This window comes from Juglans regia, chromosome 3 (assembly GCF_001411555.2).
Source record: "Juglans regia cultivar Chandler chromosome 3, Walnut 2.0, whole genome shotgun sequence".
Taxonomy (NCBI): Eukaryota; Viridiplantae; Streptophyta; class Magnoliopsida; order Fagales; family Juglandaceae; genus Juglans; species Juglans regia.
In genome coordinates this window covers 30,865,668-30,886,109 of record NC_049903.1, presented here as the reverse complement: position 1 = coordinate 30,886,109, position 20,442 = coordinate 30,865,668, and the positions used below count along the sequence as shown (strand labels likewise).

Below are 20,442 nucleotides of genomic sequence, written 5' to 3'. Positions count from 1 at the left end.
AAATGGTTAATCATTTGCAAAGTCGTTGATAAGGTGATTAGGGAAAAACCTCAGGAATAGCCTCTAGATGAAGTATTTAACGAAAATTCAGCGCAGGTCGATACATGTGTTATGTATTCGGCTGAAGTCGTCAATTGTGACAGAGATATGAATTGTTGATCCAGTTACGGAGAATTGATGCCATTCACTAAAAATTTTTAGTGAAATGTAGTCACCCCTAATATGTGATTAGTGGGAGCACATATGGTAAATGGTGCGGTCAGATAAGGTAATGACAAAAACGTGTGCACGTAGAGGCTTGTCATGCTCTGACGCCGATCTGCAAGAGTTGCAGATGAGAGTTGAGTAGTGGAAAGCTCATATTGGTACCAAGGTAAAATACTCAACTGGATCATCACCGTTTTGTATGATCAAGTGGGAGATGTTATTCTAAGGGGTGTGATCACCAAACGGTGTATCCATTGGAATGATATTCTCTAATATGGTGATGTTAAAGGAAGTGTCAAGAGACACAACCTTTTGATTTAGTCAAAAGGTTGTGTCACTTCTTAAGGATGTGACTTTTGGGTTACCATTGGTTTACCAATGGTTATGCCCTTTCACAATAGGATGTGTCACTCCTTAAGGTTGTGACCTTTGGGTTACCATTTGTTAACCAATGGATGTGCCCTTTACCAACCGGTGCATGATGGCCTATAAATAGGGGTCATTAGTGCACAAACAAATGCACTCAATTCCCTTTGCTCATCACCAACTTGTGGGACAAATAACATCACGGGAGTGTTACCATATTGTCGTAATTCCGCTTTCATTTGTTGTTTAATTCTCTACAGGTCTGCGTCCAGTACTCTAAACCCAAGGCCAGGAAGCCTTTCAATATAAAAAGGGTCTATCAGTCACTGGCTTTGGTCACTGCTATCTAGCACTGTAGTAAGTCTCTTTTAATACAGAGTGATTCCCTAACCTAGAATATTGCAACCTAAAAAAGAGGTCAAGTCATTCATATCCTTGAACAAAGATGCCACTTAATACCATATAAAGTGTTATGCTATCTAAGTGGGGGGTTTAGGAAATATTGAACGACACACCATTGATCGATCGGCCTCGTTTGTTTTCGTATATGAAATGAAATGAGTTAAAATAAAATTAAATAAAATATTATTAGAATATATTTTTTTAATATTATTTTTATTTTAAGATTTAAAAAAGTTGACTTGTTTATTTTATTTTATGTGAAAATTTAAAAAAATTATAATAATTAGATGAGATGAGATAAGATGAGATAAAAAGTTTTATGAAAATGAACGAGGCCAAAATTATGATAATCACGTATTCACAATATGGATAAATAGAAACTATTAAAGATCATGTAGTTACTAGATCAATTTCGATTGTGAAGTAAATCATTGCACCTACAATCCATTAAGTTGAAAGAGAATTGATAGATTCTTTTTTGGAAGCAATTTATCATTCTGGAACACAGCATATAACTCTCTTATATACAAATTGAATTCGATAAACTAAATCATAGAATCTACTTAAAAAAAAAAAAAAGAGTACACGGTGTTTATATAACACATAACTTTATCTCGTATTATTTTTTATTATAAATGCTTAGAAGGAAAAAATCCCTAATACTTAATTAAGATATTATAATTTGAGCTAATTACACAAGGCTCAACCTTTGATCGTCTTAATGGAATCGGTGACACATCATCCTTATCATGTTTTTATTCCCCCACCGACACCCACAGATGAGCATTTCTCAATTTGTTTCTCTGGGGGACGTAAAAGAGCAGATCAAGCTTATAGTGTAAGGGTACGGCCATTGCTTTGCTCCGCCAATTAAAATCTTGCTTTATGATTGTAGTTAATTAACTAAAGCTTAACTAAAGCTCAACTCTCTCTTTTCCCTTTTTTAATCTTTCATATGAAAAATAAAATAAAATGACAAAACAAGCTTTTTAAGGTTCTTCTATCTTTTTATTTTATTATTATTTAAGAATTCTTTCATCTTTATATATATATATATATATATATAGATTTTGTATATTATCTGCTCTCTGTTTATGATTATTTTGGATTTAGAGATGAAATGGTTTTAGATGAAAGATAAAAGTTAAAAAAAATATTATTAAAATATTATTTTTTAATATTATTATTATTTTAAAATTTAAAAAAATTAAATTTATATTTATTATATTTTGTATAAAAATTTAAAAAAATTATAATAAAGAGATGAGATGAAATATTTTTTAAATCTATACGGAGCTTATATTAGAGAAACTTTGATTCACAGTGCGCACAGGGACGAAACCTTCAATGGAAGCAATGCATATGCCCATCGTCAAGCTGAAACTGAAAGTGAAAAGAGAATAGATAAAGCAAAAGATAAGAGAATGGTGTACTCACTGAGCCACTAGTGATGTCTCCAGTTCCACGAACTTCCTTAAAAAGGTCGCAGCTAGCGCTGTCAAAATCAATACTTGTGACAAGATAGATAGCTGGAAGTCCTTCCCCTACTACCTAGCTACTTCCCTTGCATCTCTCTACACAACCATCCATCTCTTAAATCAAACTCTGTATGAGAAGAACAAAAAACAACATGACAATGTCTACTTCCCTATTTCTCCGGCCCCTTCTCTTTTGTCTAGTCGCCTCTATCTCATTCACAAGTAATTCTTCTGCTATCTTTATCCGTGGTTTTGTACATTTTCCATTCAACCTCTGATGTCTTCTTTGTTGTTCTTATTTATTTCTTTTGTGTTTTTGTAGATGGGGCACAACTGATTCTAGTGAACAATTGTAATGAAAGTGTATGGCCCGGAATACTTGGTGGTGCAGGGCATCAGACCCCAAAAGATGGTGGATTCCATCTTGGCAGTGGGGAGGAAGTTGTCCTTGACGTGGCTGAGAAATGGTCAGGAAGGATCTGGGGCAGACAAGGTTGTAGCTTCGACAACAATGGAAAAGGCTCATGCAACACTGGAGATTGTTCAGGCAAACTACATTGCCAAGGCACAGGAGGTGTGCCGCCAGCAACAGTAGTCGAGATGACACTCGGCACCTCCATTTCTCCCTTGCATTACTATGATGTGAGCTTGGTCGATGGCTTCAATTTGCCCGTTTCGATGAAACCAGTTGGGGGTGGCATTGGATGTGGTATTGCATCGTGCGAGGTTGATTTGAACATTTGCTGCCCATCTGCATTGGAAATGAAGGTAGGAGGCAAGGTGGTGGGGTGCAAGAGTGCCTGCTTGGCCATGCAATCTGCAAAGTATTGCTGCACAGGGGACTATTCCAACCCAAAGAATTGCAAGCCCACCCTTTTCGCAAATCTCTTTAAGGCTATTTGCCCCAAGGCTTATAGCTATGCTTTTGATGACTCTACCAGTCTTAACAAATGCAGGGCCACAAGGTATGTCATCACTTTCTGCCCTCCCAAGTGAGAAGATCAGGACCAAGTTAAGGTTTGCTGTCTGTCATTCAAGTTCTACAAGGATGTTGATTTTGGTGCCAATTTAGTAGTATTTTGGAATACTCTTAGATCATGATTATAATTGAAAACCAAGAGCTTCTTTTGGCTTGGGAATGTACTTAGATTTGCAGTTTATATTAATGTTTGTTTAGTTATACATTGTATTGTCTGGTAATAAGTTGTTGTTTTGGGAATGTACTTGGACTACCTAGAGTTAAATGAGTTAATGTTATAGACTTATTAGAAGTACTCTTATGTATCCCATGTGAAGAGTAATTATAGATCAAATTAAGTTGATGAGTACTATATATTGTTCCATGTTCCTCTCTTCCTTCAACCTAAACTATTTCTTGAGTGATTGTAGTATCATTCAGATTTCAGAGATAAACATTGAATCATTTGACAATTTATCTTGACACATGAGCATATGGCTTTATCGAATCCAAGATCTATGCAGCTTGCAACTTTCTTTTCTAAATTCAGATCCCATTACCTCTAACCCTTGATGCAGTCCTGGTAATTTTGAATTCAACTTTGACTGCACTTTACCTTGTACTAGTGGCATGCATGCTGTACGAGAGGTTTGGATAGTGAGTTGAGTTGAATTGAGATTAAATGAGATGAAAGTTTAAAGTTAAATAAAATATTATTAGAATATAATTTTTTAATATAATTTTTGTTTTGAGATTTGAAAAAATTAAATTGTTTATTATATTTTATATGAGAGTTTGAAAAAATTATAAAATTATGAGATAAAATGAAATGAGCCATGCAATACACTGTCTTTGTGCAAGCTATGCAACAACAAGACGTGATGGAAATGTAAATGGATATGATCCATTCGTTATGGAGAAATTATACTTGCAGTCGTGAGTGTGTAAATGTCATGCAGTCGTTTTGAAAAAAGTGAATAAATACGAAACCCACATGAAAAGAAATTAATTTTTTAATAATAAATCATATTTTTTTTCAAAGCGACTGCACGACATTTGCGCATTCCACGACTATACGTAGAATTACGAGAAATGATACTTGCAGTCGTGAGTATGCAAGTACCGTGCAGTCGCTTTGAAAAAAGTGAATAAATATGAGATTTACATGAAAAGAAATTAATTTTTTTAATAGTAAATTCTATTTTTTTAAATGATTATACAATATTTATAAATTTTATGACTATATATAACATTCCTCACATGTCAATTATCAATTATCAGGAGGCGGAGGCCACTAGGGAAACGTTCATGCAGTAACGAAAATAGAGTTACAAAAAAATCCAAATCACAAACCACCAACCTCAAAATTAATCATTTTACGCTTGGATTCTGATCTATCAACGTCGAGATTGAATGTCCTTTTTCTTTACGTCCTGCTTCGGACATGGGACCTCCTCACATAAATGTAGGATTAATTATTTTTTAAATCAATCTTAATTTTTTATATAATTTATCGTTTAAATTAAATTATACAACGTAAATGTTACGTCGTGTAAAAATTTTTAAATAAAATTATTTAATTTTGTGTGAATTAGTTATAAAAAATTTCGATTTCTCGAATGAAAACATTAAAAACAAAAAACTCAAAAAACTTAAAACTCTCTTTCAGTGTCACTGGTGGTCTTCTAATTTCAGTATCTTGTGCGGCAGCCGTCTCCTGAAAAACAAAAGAATAAGGTCCGTTTGGATATTGGATAGTGACAAGAGGAAATGAGTTGAGATGGTTTATGAATAATAATAAGATTATTAGTTGAAATTAGATGAAATGAAGTGTTTTATCTCATATCCAAACGGGTCCTAAGTCGGCTTGGGTATAGGGAACCAAAGGAATTATTCACCAATTTAATCTTCACTTCTGGGGAGTTCAAGATCACAAGATTGAAGTGATCATCTATGGCTATAAATTCATGGGAGCATTGAGGAACGGATTACTAACTAAAATCTCAAAGCCCAACTCTTCCAGGCATAGGAAACATGGATTCCAATATGAAGGAATTTGCAGAGGAGACTTACGTTCCCACTTATGCACCATCTCTTCCAGTTCCAAATGTTCAAGAAATGATGAGGTCTGACCCTTTTCAGATTCCTGATAGATACGCAAGGAAACATGACGACATGCAGAATGATACAGTTCAGCCTCATCTTTCCTTCGAGATTCCTGTCCTTGATTTATCATTGCTGTCAAAAGGAGACGCAGAGGAGCTTAAGAGGCTGGATCTTGCATGCAAAGACTGGGGCTTCTTTCAGGTAATTATATTCATTCATATTTTGCAAACTAAGCAGAGATAAAAGGTTGCAGATAAGATGCTATTTTGCATCTTGGATGAGGTTGAGAGTCTCCAGCATATATAAAATCTCAGCTTTCACATTGAAAACGCATTTTGATCAGGTGATAAATCACGGAGTAACAAGCGAAGTGCTGCAGAATACAAAGGACATCACAGCTGAGTTTTTTGATCTTCCACTAGAAGAGAAGAACAGGTATTCAATGCCATCGGATGACATACAAGGTTACGGACATGCTTATGTGGTTTCTGAAGAGCAGACACTCGACTGGTCCGATGCACTTATTCTCGTCGTTTATCCAACCCAATATCGTAAGCTACAACTTTGGCCAAACCAACCCAAGGGAATCAGGTACGTTTCCAATACATTTGAGTTCAAGAAAACTGGAGGATTCTGCAATTTGAAAACTAAGATTATCCCACAAATGCAGGGAAGCCATTGAGATGTACTCGAGCGAAGTCAAAAGAATCGCGGTGGAGCTCCTAGGTTCACTGTCTCTGATTATGGGGACAGAAAAGGATGCTCTGCTTGGTCTGCACAAAGAGTTGGTACAAGCTTTGCGTGTAAACTACTATCCTCCCTGCCGCACTCCTGACAAAGTACTAGGTTTAAGTCCACACTCGGACTCAAGCACCATAACCATACTCATGCAGAAGGATGATGTATGCGGGTTACAAGTTAGACATGGAGGAGCATGGGTGCCCCTCAAGCCCATCCCCAATGCTCTTGTTGTGAATGTTGGAGATGCTATTGAGGTATTGGTCCCCAAGTCTCGACTTTCTCCTTTAAGAAAACATATTCCGCAAGGAATTCCCATAATAGCATAGGAAAAATGCTAATCTACACAAATTTTACAAAAGTTATTATACACAGACATGGCATCCACGTTTTTAGTGTCATGTCATCATTTGAAGAAAACACAGAGGCATGAGAATGAGAGCATTTTTGTAAAATTTTTGTGTAGACATAATATTTTTCTCAAGAAATCTCAAGTTTTTTACACCAAGTGTAGATATAATATTTTTCAAGTATTTTGATCATACTACTTAGTATGATCAAAATAGAATGAGAGTGTGGTGTATAGTATTATGCTTTTTCTAAACTTGAAAGTCCTAAGTGGAAGAAAAGTAGGCACATGAAGAATGCACCGCGTAGGTTTAGATAGTGAGATGAGAATTTTTGGTTTTAGATGAAAGTTTAAAATTTTATTTTTTAATATTATTATTGTTTTGAGATTTAAAAAAGTTGAATTGTTTATTATATTTTGTGTAAAAATTTGAAAAAGTTGTAATGATGAGATAAGATGAGAATTTTGTATCTCATCCCACTTACTCAATAAATATTATAAAACTCACTTCACATGCATATCTCTCTCCCACTTGAGATTAGGAATCTCGATGCCCTTATAACAAGTAATAGAGTTCATGCAAGACTCTAAGGTCTAGAATGGAAGAGAGAGATAGACACAAAGTAAGTCTCATGACAATTATTGAATATTAAATATCGTGTGAAATCCACTTTATATATCTATCTCTTTTCCAGTCTAAGCCATAGAGTTGGAATCAGAATTCTATGGAATCCAAATTATACCTATTCCTGGAACTCAAGATTTGGTTAGTTTTGTTGTAATATCAGATATGGAGCAATGGGAAGTACAAAAGCATTGAGCACAGGGCTGTGACAAACGGGAGCAAGGCAAGGATATCTTATGCAGCATTTGTCTGCCCACACGATGATGTAGAAATTGAGCCATTAGGGTATGTGTCAGATGCCGAAAGGTCCAGTAAGATGTACAAGAAAGTCAGGTTTGGAGATTATCTGAGGCAATCCATGAAGAGGAAAATGGATGGAAAGGCCCACACTGACTTCGCAAAACTGGAAACACTTAAGTAGAGGGCAAATTGAAAGATTGACAATTTGACATACTCTGTTTCTATGTAACGTTATTTCTTGCATTTCTCTTCTCCACCGTAGCCTTTTCATACTTTGTACAATGAAAGACAACCATATAAATTTATAGGAGATGATTGAACTCAATGTGTATGCTGTTCATTGCACAAACGGTATATTATGAGCAAAGTATCAATCCAAATCAGAAGACAAAAGTTCGAAAAACACTAGATTCTACAGCACATTAACTCATTAAGGCTACCAAACTTCAGACTTTAGTACCAAACTAAGGCAAAAAGCAAACGAGAACTTCTGGCAACATTCCTAAGATTCGGATGTGAGAACAAGCAGGGGAGATGTGCTGAAAAAATACATAACGAAAGGCATGATACGTTAGGAAAACAAAAAATCCCACGCTCCAAAGGCTTGCTCCGGCCCCATATTCTCTCTAGGTTTACCCATTCAACTGTCCATTGGCATCCTCTCCTTCACCTGAGTTATTCCGACCATCTGCAGCATCAGGCGGAGGACCTGATCCTAAAAGCAAAGGAGTTTGTTTCTTTTCAGAACTGGGGCTTTTAGCAGACGGGTTTGCAGCCCAAGCTCTAAGAGGTGGTTCAAAATGCTTGCTGGCAACATCAGGTGGAAGTGCATCTTCCCCAGGAAGAACAAGAAGCCCCTTCTCTCGCAGAGAAGATGGCTCTTTGTAACAAGTATTCCACAGGGAGTCTACAAGCTGCCTCTCCTCCCAAGCAGCCGCAAGATCTTCAGGAGACATCAAGCTGATACCCTTAATCCGTTCTTGGAGAAGCTGCTTCAATTTTTCATCTTCCTCACCTAGACTGCCATTGGCTCCCTCTGTCTTGTCACGAGCAAGCTCAAGAAGGCCCCGAAAGGCAGCTTCTCGTACCTCTGCATCTTCACTTGAAGCTAGGTGCATCATCATGCGAGGAAAGCCTAGCTCACTTACTACATTGCAATCTGAATTATTCTCACGCAGTAGGTAATGGATCAAATTGAGGGCCTTCCTGAAAAGTGGCTAGTTTTGTTAGAAATCTAGATTAAGGAAGTTAATCTAACATATATAGTAAATTATATATGCACCTCAAAATACTAAAACCAAATATATTCAAATCCGGCCTTTTTTTTTTCAATTTGTTTTTCAAGTTTTCAATCATTTCCAATGGAAAAAGAAAATGACAACATAACTAAATAGTTCCCACACGTTACCTTTGAAATCTCACACTATCAGAACCTAAAGCATCTCTCAAAGCTGCATAACCATTTGCTAGACGGAATGCGGTGATACCCGGTTTGTTGTGCCGGATTAAAGCTACAGAGTCAACCCCAAAGCAAAATTTACATATATCAGTCGCAGCCTAAGCAACTATAATTTAACCACAAAAGATGTTCTTTACAGAACTACAGTCAGTGCTTACAAGATAGTGCCCCAAGTGCTTTAGTTTGAACAGCCACATCAGGGTCTGAAGTAAAATTGGAGAGGAGAGGTTCTAAGCCATTTGCTTCCATGACTAGTTGTTGACTGCGGGGATTATTCTGGACAATAGTTGCTACAACTTCAGCAGCCTTTGCCCGAATATTTGCATGGGAGTTTTTCAGGTAACCAAGAAGAGGGACCAAACCACCGATTGAGTGCAGGTCTGGCACAAATGCATTAGCAGCCAAAGAGATGAGGCAAACTCTTGAACATAACTAAAGCAGTATTAAGACAAGAAAAAACGAAGTGCATAATACTGTTATATATATTAAAAATCATTGCATCTGATGCTATATATAAAAATCCAACGACAACATCCTATTATCATAAAACATCGATTCAAATTGGATCAATTCCTCAATTCACCTAACATCATTCAATGGCATGACATTTCATGGGTATTTTTTGAAAATATTTTCAAGAAGAGCAAGCCAAACACTTCAGCAACTTTATCTCCCTCTCGAGTGATTGAAGGAACAGCTAATAAAAATTCTTTGTAATAAGCAGATAGGATACATAATGAAAGCCCTTTTAAGAATATAGCAGCAGGCAAATGACTAGATAATTTAGTGTCAAGCATCCAAAAGACCTGGAGAACATATGATTATATGGTGCGATACATGGACATGATATCAACCATCAAGATGATAGTCACTAACAAGCACTCATTCGCATATTACAACTAAAAGCAAGTACCATAAGATACAACTACCAAATCCCCCAATGTAATACCACCATTAGAGAAGCTTTACAAAACAATATAAACATCCGCCAGATGTAAGAACTTACCGTTGGCCATGTCAATAGACTCCACGTGCTCTTGTAACTCATCCAATATATCTACCAGAATACAAGACCACGAACAGAAGCCCAAATCAATATTCCATAAAAACTGCATGAAAATTGGGAGAAAAAAGGACAAATAAAACTATGCTTTCGTGATTGTCACCTTCAATATCTGCGGGAGTCACTCCTTGAGCCTCTAAGACTTGCTCAGGAGTTTGCATAACAAGAGTTATCTCCTTCATACGCTTAATAACATCAACGGTCTGTGATTGCATAGCCTCCATGAACCATCTTCGATCCTCCTCACTGTTGAACACAAATTAATCAACGCCCATTTCATTAAAGTTAAATGCTGTTCGAGCACCTAACAAGATTATCTTCAAGAACCTTAGATTTCCAGTTACACAGAGAAATTTGCTTCTAATAAAACTTCAGAAAACAGCGAGAAATGATATTTAATTCATAGACTAGTTTACTTGAATCGATCAAAGGGACCACGAACGATACCTCAAATTACGAGGGGGCTGAGTACCATCGGCGTGAGCGAGGCTCCATTTGAGCAATCCCTCCCAGTTGGGTCCGTCTTTAGCCATTATTACTACAACCCAGAAGCCTAAAATTAAAAAATAAAACACCCTTTCTTCTTCTGCTTCGTTCTTCTTCTTCTTCTTCTTTGCTTGGTTAGCGAGGAAAGCGGAAATGTAGAGAAGAATCCTTGAAATGGAATTAGAGTGGTATATGTAGGCAGCAAATAGAGGGTTCAGGAAAGATCTCGAGATTGCGAGAGAGAGGTGGTGACTTGAGATCAGAAAGGTAAAGTTAGTGGGCTTGACTCGTCTATGGTTTTCGGGCCCAATTAAGGCCCGGCCTGTGATGACCAATTTGTGACATATGCGCATGCGAATGTCACAAACCAATTGAAAAAAAAAATGCAAAGTAGAAACCAATTAGCCAACAAAAATTAAAATAATGAAAAAATAAGAAATATTTTTTTATTGGTTTTAAACGATATTTGGATCAAATTTGAAACAATTATAAAAATCATAAGTTTTTTTAAAGAAAAAATCTATTAATTATTTATTTTATCATCATAATTTCATTATTTCATGATGCGACATTAGATGATTGTAAATTATTTATTATATTTCACTTGTGAACCTATCATCTAATGCCACATCATGAGATAATGAGAAAATGATGAGAATTGAGATGATTAATAGCATTTCCCTTTTTCTAAAAGAATGAAACCTAATGTACGTGACCTATTAGTTCTTATTTCAAGGTTTATAAGCATTAAAAAGATCGAGAAGTTAAATTCTTTTACAATTGAATTATACCATATATTACATTTACATCACACTTTTATCTCATTGTAATAATAAGAAAAATGAGAGTATAGTATATAATATTTTTCTTTATAACTTTTATGATTGTTAATAAAAATTATAATTATAACATTAAATATTTAGTATATATTATGGAATAACTTCGTATTTTTATTACTTGAAAAATATATAAATATATTTATATAATTTGTTAATCAGAGCTTTTGTTCCCATTGAGTCACGTGAAAATCTTAAAAAGGTTTTAAAGACAAACGTTTGAATGACAAATATTTAATGAAAGATAGCTAGATTCGAATATCTTATAAATCTAACTGTTGAAACTCAAAAAGTATTGAAGAGTCTCCTCTTTGGTCTCTCTTGAGAGTTTCCACTTGAGCGAAACTAGAGGTGGTGAAGGTCAGTAGAACTTGTGTTGAATAATAAAGAAAGCGGAAGATTTTTCGAAGAGGGAGTGAGTAGCGAAGGGTGGAATTGAAAGAGTTGGAGGAGTTATGAGAACAAATGAAGTTAACAGAAGAAGAAGCGGAGACAATCGACTTGAATGAAGATGAAACAAAGACAATACAAAAGAAATGAGAGAAATGCCTGATTGGGAAAGTATGTCTAGATCGGGTTATAAGCAAGTTAGTAATTTCATCTACTATGGCTAAGATATGGACTCAGAGTAAACAAGAAACATTTCAAGAAGTGGGTACGAATTTATTTGTTAGTCTTCAATACTCATGTGGATAAGCAAAAAGTTGAAGAAGGCAGACCTTGGCTATTTGATAATAGCATGTTCGTCATAAGGAGATTTGAAGGTGAATCACAATCAAGGAAAATAAACTTTGATCATGAGTCTTTGTGGGTGCAATTGTATAATTTGCCATTGGTAAACACAAATAGAGACACGGGGTAGAGAATAGGCAATTCGATTGGAAAAGTGGAAGATGTAGATGATGATAAAGATAGGATAGGATGGGGGAAGTGCCTTAGAGTAAAAGTGGAAATTGATCTTACTAAGGCACTAGCTAGAGGACAAACAATCAGGGTGAATGGTTCAAGAGTGTGGATTCCATTAAAATATGAGAAACTATCTCGGGTGTGTTTCACCTGTGAAAGAATAATGCATGACACTCAGTTGTGTAAACAATAGAAGGAAATGAGAGAAGGAATGGCAAATTAACTTGGGCCATGCCTACAGGCAGAGACTAGCAGCAGAATAGGAAAGTTTGGAAGTAATGGCGGAGGGGAAGAGGGTAGAGGAGAGGTAACAGACCTCGGGCCTAAATGAGAAGGTGATCATGACAACGATGGGTGGAAAAAAGGGATTAAGGCAAAAAAAAAAAATGGCTAACTTTTTTAGAACCAATCAAAATGTAATGGAGACCGAAAAGGAATTAAAGGATAGGAAGAAATAAACAGATGTGAGTATTCTAAAAGGAAATTCAAATTTCCTAACGGTGGATGAAGGCGAGGGGTTATGGATTCAAAATTGGGATATGATTGTATCTCCTGGAGACAATATCAATGTCCTGGGGGAGAAAAAAGTGCAGGAAATGAAGGAGAGAACCAAAGTGGGCTAGACTCTAATTTATGGCCTAATTGTGTTGACAATTCACTAGAAGAACCATTGGCTTGTATCGACAAGAGCAAAGACACCATTTCACTTGATACTGATGTTTAGGAGACGGTGCTGCTTAGTAAGGAAAGGAAAGTAGAAATCAAGAAGCACGGATCAGGAAGCTAGAAACGACTGGCGAGAGGAAATGGTACATTTTCTAATACTCATGTTATAGTGGGTAAGAAAAGAGATTGGCTAGAGGTAGTGGAAACTGAAATGCATGATGTAGTGGGAAAAAAGAATCAAGAGAATGAATGACGGACCAATGTAGGTGAATGGTGATGAATTGGCGGGGGTTGCTTAGAGTTGGCGAAGGTTGCTAAGCAACCCCACCATTACCAATGAAAACCTTAAGTTGAAACTACTAGTGGCTAGGGAACCCCCGAATAGTTCAGAACCTTATCTTTATGGTAAGGGATAAGAAGCTCAGCTTGGTTTTTCTAACGGAGACCATGCTTAAGTCTGGTTGAACAAATTTTCTAAAAAAGTGATTAGGGTATGAAGGATGTTTTGTGGTGGACTTAGTAGGTAGAAGTGGAGGACTCATGTTGCTATGGAAAGAAGAATTGAATGTTGAGAGTACCAACTACTCACAAAGACATATTAATGGATGAGTGACAAATCAAAATGAGAAATGCAGGTGGATTTTAACAGGCTTCTGTGGCCAACCAGAAGTAAGTAAGAGAAAAGAAAGCTGGGAATTGTTGGAGTCCCTTAAACCACCTACTAATATGTTGTGTGTTATAGGAGATTTCAATGAGATTTTAACTTAGAAGGAGAAATATGGGGGGAGGCCTAGAAATGAAAGTCAAATGGAAAGGTTCATAATGGCTTTATAAAATTGTAATATGTTTGATATGGGTTAGACATGAAACTTATTTATACATGATGTAATAAAAAATCACTGTGATGAATCTTTTACAAAGGAAAGATTAGACAAGGTGGTAGCAAACTTGAAATTGTTTGAATCTTATAGTGATGTGAGTGTAGAGAAGTTAGCAGCTTGTAGTTCTAATCATAAATCTATTATGCTAAATTCGAGTAAGAGGCAGAACAACAATGAGAAAAGCTTCAAGTCAGAACCGGTGTAAACTTTAGAATTACACCAACCAATAAAAAATAGACATGTAAGAGACTCACTTAATTTACCATGGGTGCGCACTGAGAGCATTTTATCATTCTCCAAAAACCTTCCAGTCTTATATCTCTCCCTCTCTCACTCTCTCACTCTCTCTCTTTATCTAAACAGATCCAGTTACAATATTTCTCAGCACTCTCTCTCTCTATCCGAACAAATCCCGTTTAGAACCTTAGCACAACCGATGAGGTCACAAGTTCAACGAAAGCAGCAGTAGTATTTCTCATTCTTCAGAAGAAGCCCTTTCAATCTTGGTCTCTCTCCCTCTCTCGCACTCTCTCTCTCTATACAAATAGATCCAGTTCGGAACTTATTTGTTGAGTGTACTTTTGTCCATTTGCGAAAGTGGGATTCGCATGTTTATGAAGGTTGTTGTCTGGACATGTGGGTTTTTCTAATTCATTATTTGGGTGGGGTTGTGGTTGAGGTGAATGAAATTAATTTCAATTTAATTTGGAATGAGGATGGGATGGTTGTTTATTTTGTGGCTTAAGAACGCTGCTAATTATCTATTTCATCTTGTAGAATATAATTTATGTGTAAAAATATTATCCTAAACTTTATCAATACTTTTCTAATGTTATGACCTTTCAAAGTGCGAATTGTTTGAATTTCACTTTTGTGATGCATTTTGGTGCGTTCTTTATACATTATATGTGGCTGCTATAATTTTGAAACCAATTTCGATGAATATTTTGGGTTAACCGAATATTTGGCAACCTCTAATGCAGACTGAGAATGAAGCAATATACCATGGTAATGTGTTAAGAAAGAATTTAAGAATGTCTGGCCTTACCAGTTTTTACTTCTCGATCAGTTTTACAATACCAGAGAGGGAAGGCTGAGAATCGGGGTCCAGATTATCGGATACTTTGAAGGAGAGAGAAAGGCCGAAATGAGTGAACAAGGAAAACATTGAAGAGAGGGGAAAAAGGCATGGGTCCTGAGACCAAAAGTTCCTACAATTCACTACAATCAATTCTATTTCACTTTTAAAAAAACTCTAATGTATCACCTTATAATTGGATGGTGTAAAAGGTGTAAATACACCCAATCCTGCTACCAGCCACTCCCAACAACAATTTTGCATAAATAATGAAATTTAAGTATGAAATCAGTTGGGCACTAGAGGAAAATTGTGGTAAAATCATAAAAGTAGAATGGAAGAAAGAGGTTTCAATCTCAGCTCCAATGAATAGAGTACAAAGAAGATTACAATTTTTTAGTTCTGCTCTCAGCAAATAGAGCAGTCACACTTTTAAGCATAGGGAGATAATAATCAAAGAGAAAACTGAGCAATTGAGACAGATGCAGTTAAATGAAGGAATTGGGAATATGGAGGAAATAAAGAAGCTAAAGAAAGAGGTGGGTATCATGCTAGAACAGGAGGATCTAAAATGGACACAAAGAGAAACTGGAGAGAAATTGGTACCAACATGGGGATAGGAAAACAAAGTACTTTCATGTTTATGCAACTGAACGAAGGAGGAGAATCAACATACTACAGATTAAAGATACCAGTAATAATTTGTAGACAAGGATGGAGGGAATAAAGAGGCCCTTTAAAGATTACTTTGAAGGAAATTCCTCCTCTACATCTCATTTCTCAGAGGATATAAAAGTTGTTTTGGATACTGTAGAGGTCAGCCTCACAACACAGATGAATGAGCAACTGTGAAAAAGTTTCACAGTAGAAGAAATTAATGAAGCACTCAGCCAAATGTCTCCATTAAAGTCACTTGGACCTGATGGCTTTGGAGCAAGGTTCTATAAAAATATTGGAGCATAGTTAAAGAGGAGAGGTATGAATTGCAGCCCTTGATTTTCTAAATAATGGGATTACTTCACCAACTCTGAATTTTACATATATTGCTTTGATTTCAAAGGTTAATAATCCTAAGGTTGTGTAGGATTTTAAACTTATAAGTCTGTGTAACGTACTATATAAGATAATTTCAAAGACTAGCAAACGGATTTAAGAAAGTGCTACCAGAAATCATTGCATTTTCTCAGAGTGCCTTTATTCCAGAGAAGTTAATTTCTGATAATATCATGGCTGTCTATGAAGTTCTTCACACCTTGAAGACTAAGGAAAAAGGCATTCAATAAAGTATGGCTTTGAAGCTAGATATATCGAAGACATATGATCATGTGGAGTATGGTTATTTAGCAGCATTGATGAGGAAGATAGGATTTGAGCAGAGATGGATTGCATTAATCATTAACCGTGTCAAAACAGTACATTATTCTGTGTTAGTAAATGGAAAACCAGGTGAAAGAATTATTCCAAAATGTGGTCTGAGACAGGGAGATCCTCTTTCTCCCTACCTCTTTATTTTATGTGTAGAGGAATTAAGTTCCTTGCTTAACAGATCAGAGCAGAAGGATCTAATAAGAGGAGTTAAAGTGGCAAGAATGGGACCAAGAATCAATCATCTACTATTTACAGATGATTGTGTCATCTTCTGTAGGGCAAAACAATTGGGTTGGGATAGTTTACAACTATTACTTAAGGTATAGAAGAAAACATCTTGTCATAAATCGAATCGACATAAGACATCTATCTTCTTTAGTTCAAATACTAGAGCAACAATAAAAAATCATATTGTTAGGGAAGCAGGTGCAGTGGCCTTTGGGAGCTATGAAAAATACATGGGATTGCCATCTATAGTAAGAAAGTTAAATATAATACATTTAGAGGAATTAAAGATCGAATTTGGCGGAAAATAAATAGCTATTTATCTAAGGTAGGGAAAAAAAAAATCCTAATCAAAGTTGTATTGCAGCTTGTTCTTACCTACACTATGAATGTCTTTAAACTCCCTAAAAGACTCTACCATGAGATCTCAACTATGTTGGCTAAATTTTGGTGGGTTAATCACCAAAATAAGAATGGTATAAATTGGAAGAGTTGAGATTATTTGGGAAGGGCAAAGAGTAATGGAGGTTTGGGATTTCGAAATACAGAAAATTTTAATATGGCTTTACTAGCAAAGCATAGTTGGAGGTTTTTACATTATCCTTCATCACCAGTGGCAAGAGTTTATAAATGAAAATATTTCAATGGAGGAAGTATATTGGATGCTAAATTGGGCAGTTCTCCATCATTAATCTGGACGACTGTGTGGTTAGCAAAAGAGTTCATGAATGAAGGTATGATTTGGAGGGTAGGTAATGGTAAGCAGATTAAAATCTGAGGACAAAAGTGGCTGCCTAAACCATCAACTTATTGTATGCAATCTCAAGTTTCTTCATTGGATTCGGAAGCAAAAGTGAGTGATTTAATTATATAAGACTTGAAAGTGTGGAATGAAGAGCTGATCATAAGAGCTAATTTTAACAATGAGAAAGCTGACATGATAATGATTAGTGAGAGATTGTGATTAACTTGTCCATTAGAATTACTTGATTTAGCAAGTTATATTTGTCCCAAATATTAAAATACACAATATTCTGAAAAATAGTTTTAATAATATGCAAAATGATTATTAGGCCCATTTACTTACTAATGCTGGGCCTTTTGTAAGGCATACTAACCTGTTGAAATTAATCCATTATAGTACTCCTGGCCGCATGATAGGCTCAAGGCCAAAATTGGCCCATGACTCTTACAAGGGACTTAAGTCATGTACTGATCAAAAGGAAAAGAAGAGGGCTACAGGAAGAATTTAGAGACCCTCGGGAGCAAAGAGAGAAAACCCTTGAGGGTAGATCCATGAACATCGAGGGAGAATTAGTTACAAGAGAGAGAAAAAGGCAATAGAGATGAGAATAAAAGGAGGAGAAGTGCCAGAGGAAGATTCATTCTTTTTTGTGGGAAGCATTAGGATTTTCTTTCTTCGTTTTTCTGAATCTTTCACTGATAGTTGTTAGTGTTTTTATTGTGCTTGTGTTCATCAACAAAATGATGATCTGAGGCTAGATTTGAAACTTGGGTTGCAGAGGAAGGTTTTCATTTGCTTCGATAATTGTTTGGTATCTGTGATTTTCATATTATTCTCTTCATTATGTTGATAAACATGATTTGCATGCGAGTATTCGAGGAATTTCTTGTTCTTAATTTGTTGTAGACTCACAACACAACAAAAAATTGAATCAATCAAGGATTCCTCTTATCGAGAGCTAAACACGATGTTGGATATTAATTTGACGAGGGATTTTAAATATTGGTGTGTAAATTGCATGCTTTATTTCAAAGTTATTGATTCCTTGATTGGGTTAGTAATAGCAGATAGCACCTAAAAATCGAATCCTTTATTCGATTAAAATGAAACCCTAACCTACAACCCAAGTGCTTGTTAAACTGTTTCTTAGACCTTTTTCTTTGTTCAGATTTTGATTGCATCATTTTGTGTGAATCCACATCGGTACATACAAAATTTATAATTTCAGTATCAAGAGGATTTTAATCTCGTTGTTTTTTTTTTTTTTTTTTTTTTATCTTCAAAATGAAATCCAAGTTTTCACTGATTCACAACCAAATACGTGATCCATATTTCCCACAACCTCTATACATATGCCGTTGATCATTTTATAGTTTTGTAAATTTTTTATACAGAAAATCCAGAACACAGACAATCACATTATCTTACGTTTTCTTTTTGTCCTTGCATATTTTTGCATTGTAAAACTTGTGAAACCCATTGTCCCTGAGGAAATGATCTTGGGATCTCACCAAATATACTAGTTATGCTTTTATACTTGAAGGCATTAATTGGCGAGTATCATATACCTATAAGTAGTAGAGGTACAGAGGACAAGTTAATATGGAACTACAACAAAGATGGTAAATTTATAGTTAGGTGTGCTTATTATGTGGCCCACAACATAAGAAGACAAAAAGTGGAAGTCATCAAGATTTGAGCAAGCAGATGGGAGATGAAAGAAAATCTAGAAGCTAAATGTTTCTGGTCTACCAAGCACTTCCTATGGAGGGTAGGTATTGATTCTCTTCCTACAAAAGCCCTACTTTTTAATAGGAAGATCGGTGAAAATACAAATTGTCTCATCTGTAAAATAATATGTGAAACTATAATGCATGCTTTCTGGCGTTTGATTGATTGCTTATGAATGTTTGCATTATTTTAAAAAAAAAAAGTTAAAATTCTATTCAAACTCTTTAGATTAAAGAGAAACAAAAATAGAAATATGATATAATTTTGTAATATTTATAATTAAGATTATAAATAAACAATACTACTCGAAAAATCGTTTTAGATTGACTTATTTAAATTCGAGCTTGATTTGTCCATTAAATAAGGTGTTCATCAACATAAAATTATGATCAATTATTAAACGACATAGTTCGTATAAAATTTGGTACAACTTGCTTAAAATCTTGGATTGACTCATAGAGCGGTGCTACTCTGTCATCTGAGTAGCACCGCTCCAAGTGACCGCTAGGCCAAATTGGTATTTTCAATTTTTGTTTTAATTTTTTTATTCATAAATTTTTATATTTTAAAACATTTTTAAAAAATATAAAAAATATATCAATATATTAATAGTCATTTTCTTAACTATTAAGTAAAAAAAAAATTAAAATACATGAAGTGTTAAGATGAGGGGACAAGTTGAGTGGACAAAGTAGTATTTTTCTTGACTCATAAATTCAAATAACTTCATATTTATTATTTTATAGTATTATATCTATATTTATAGTAGCAATATTTAAGATATTTAAAGATACAGCGGAAATCATATTCCTATTACTAAATAAATTTATTTAATTCTTGTGCGTCTTATCATTGAAATATGTATATATATAAACTTAAAGATATTAAAAGAAAATTAAACTCGATTTGTAAAAATTTGTACATAAAAAGATAAATAATATAATATTAATTATTAAACATGAAATTTAAAGCCATGGAAAGTTCAATTAAACCAACGAAACTTAACACCCTTGAACTCGATTACGCCCCTCAAGCATAGTTATGAATTTCGTATCGTATTGGTTGGTACGGTTGAAATTTTTTATACCAATTGTCTGGTCGGTATATGTACTATATCTATTTCGTACCGGCTTTAATTTCGGCCAGTACTCACCGATATTTTGGTCAGTGTTTTTATTTTTCATTTTTTCAAACTACAAGCTTATTTTTTAACTCCCAATTCAGACTAGACTATTTATAATTTATATATATATGTATTTATATATAATTTATTTATATATCGACTATTCCGTAATATTATTTCGAAACGATACCGGTATCGAAATATTTCGTTCCAGTACTTTGATCGATACAACATCCAATACGGTATTCAAAATATTGCCCACAAGGCAAACACATTATTACATTTTTATTTTTATTTTTATTTTTTTCCTTTTGAATGGAAAATATTAGTTTTAATAAACAAAAATAAAAAAGGAAAAAGATTAAAGAAATGAAAATGATTCAGTAATTAATGCGTGGGCTGCACG

General features: G+C 35.0%; 3 protein-coding genes across 3 annotated transcripts; 2 read left to right on the top strand and 1 right to left on the bottom strand.

Moving 5' to 3' along the window:
• Positions 1 to 2,478: 2,478 nt before the first annotated feature.
• Positions 2,479 to 3,784, top strand: LOC108979931 (thaumatin-like protein). The gene is made up of 2 exons (XM_018950728.2): positions 2,479 to 2,675; positions 2,776 to 3,784. Exons 1-2 carry the CDS (start codon positions 2,585 to 2,587, stop codon positions 3,447 to 3,449), a joined length of 765 nt encoding a protein of 254 aa, XP_018806273.1. The 5' UTR covers positions 2,479 to 2,584; the 3' UTR covers positions 3,450 to 3,784.
• Positions 3,785 to 5,445: 1,661 nt separating this feature from the next.
• LOC108979932 (protein SRG1-like) lies at positions 5,446 to 7,650 on the top strand. The gene is made up of 4 exons (XM_018950729.2): positions 5,446 to 5,718; positions 5,861 to 6,108; positions 6,188 to 6,512; positions 7,393 to 7,650. Exons 1-4 carry the CDS (start codon positions 5,446 to 5,448, stop codon positions 7,648 to 7,650), a joined length of 1,104 nt encoding a protein of 367 aa, XP_018806274.2.
• A 134-nt stretch (positions 7,651 to 7,784) lies between these two features.
• On the bottom strand, positions 7,785 to 10,711 carry LOC108979936 (hsp70-binding protein 1). Its single transcript, XM_018950733.2, has 6 exons — positions 10,439 to 10,711; positions 10,095 to 10,237; positions 9,935 to 9,985; positions 9,087 to 9,308; positions 8,878 to 8,980; positions 7,785 to 8,675 (listed from the first exon to the last, which is right to left on the bottom strand). Exons 1-6 carry the CDS (start codon positions 10,522 to 10,524, stop codon positions 8,102 to 8,104), a joined length of 1,179 nt encoding a protein of 392 aa, XP_018806278.1. The 5' UTR covers positions 10,525 to 10,711; the 3' UTR covers positions 7,785 to 8,101.
• Between the last annotated feature and the right edge of the window lie 9,731 nt (positions 10,712 to 20,442).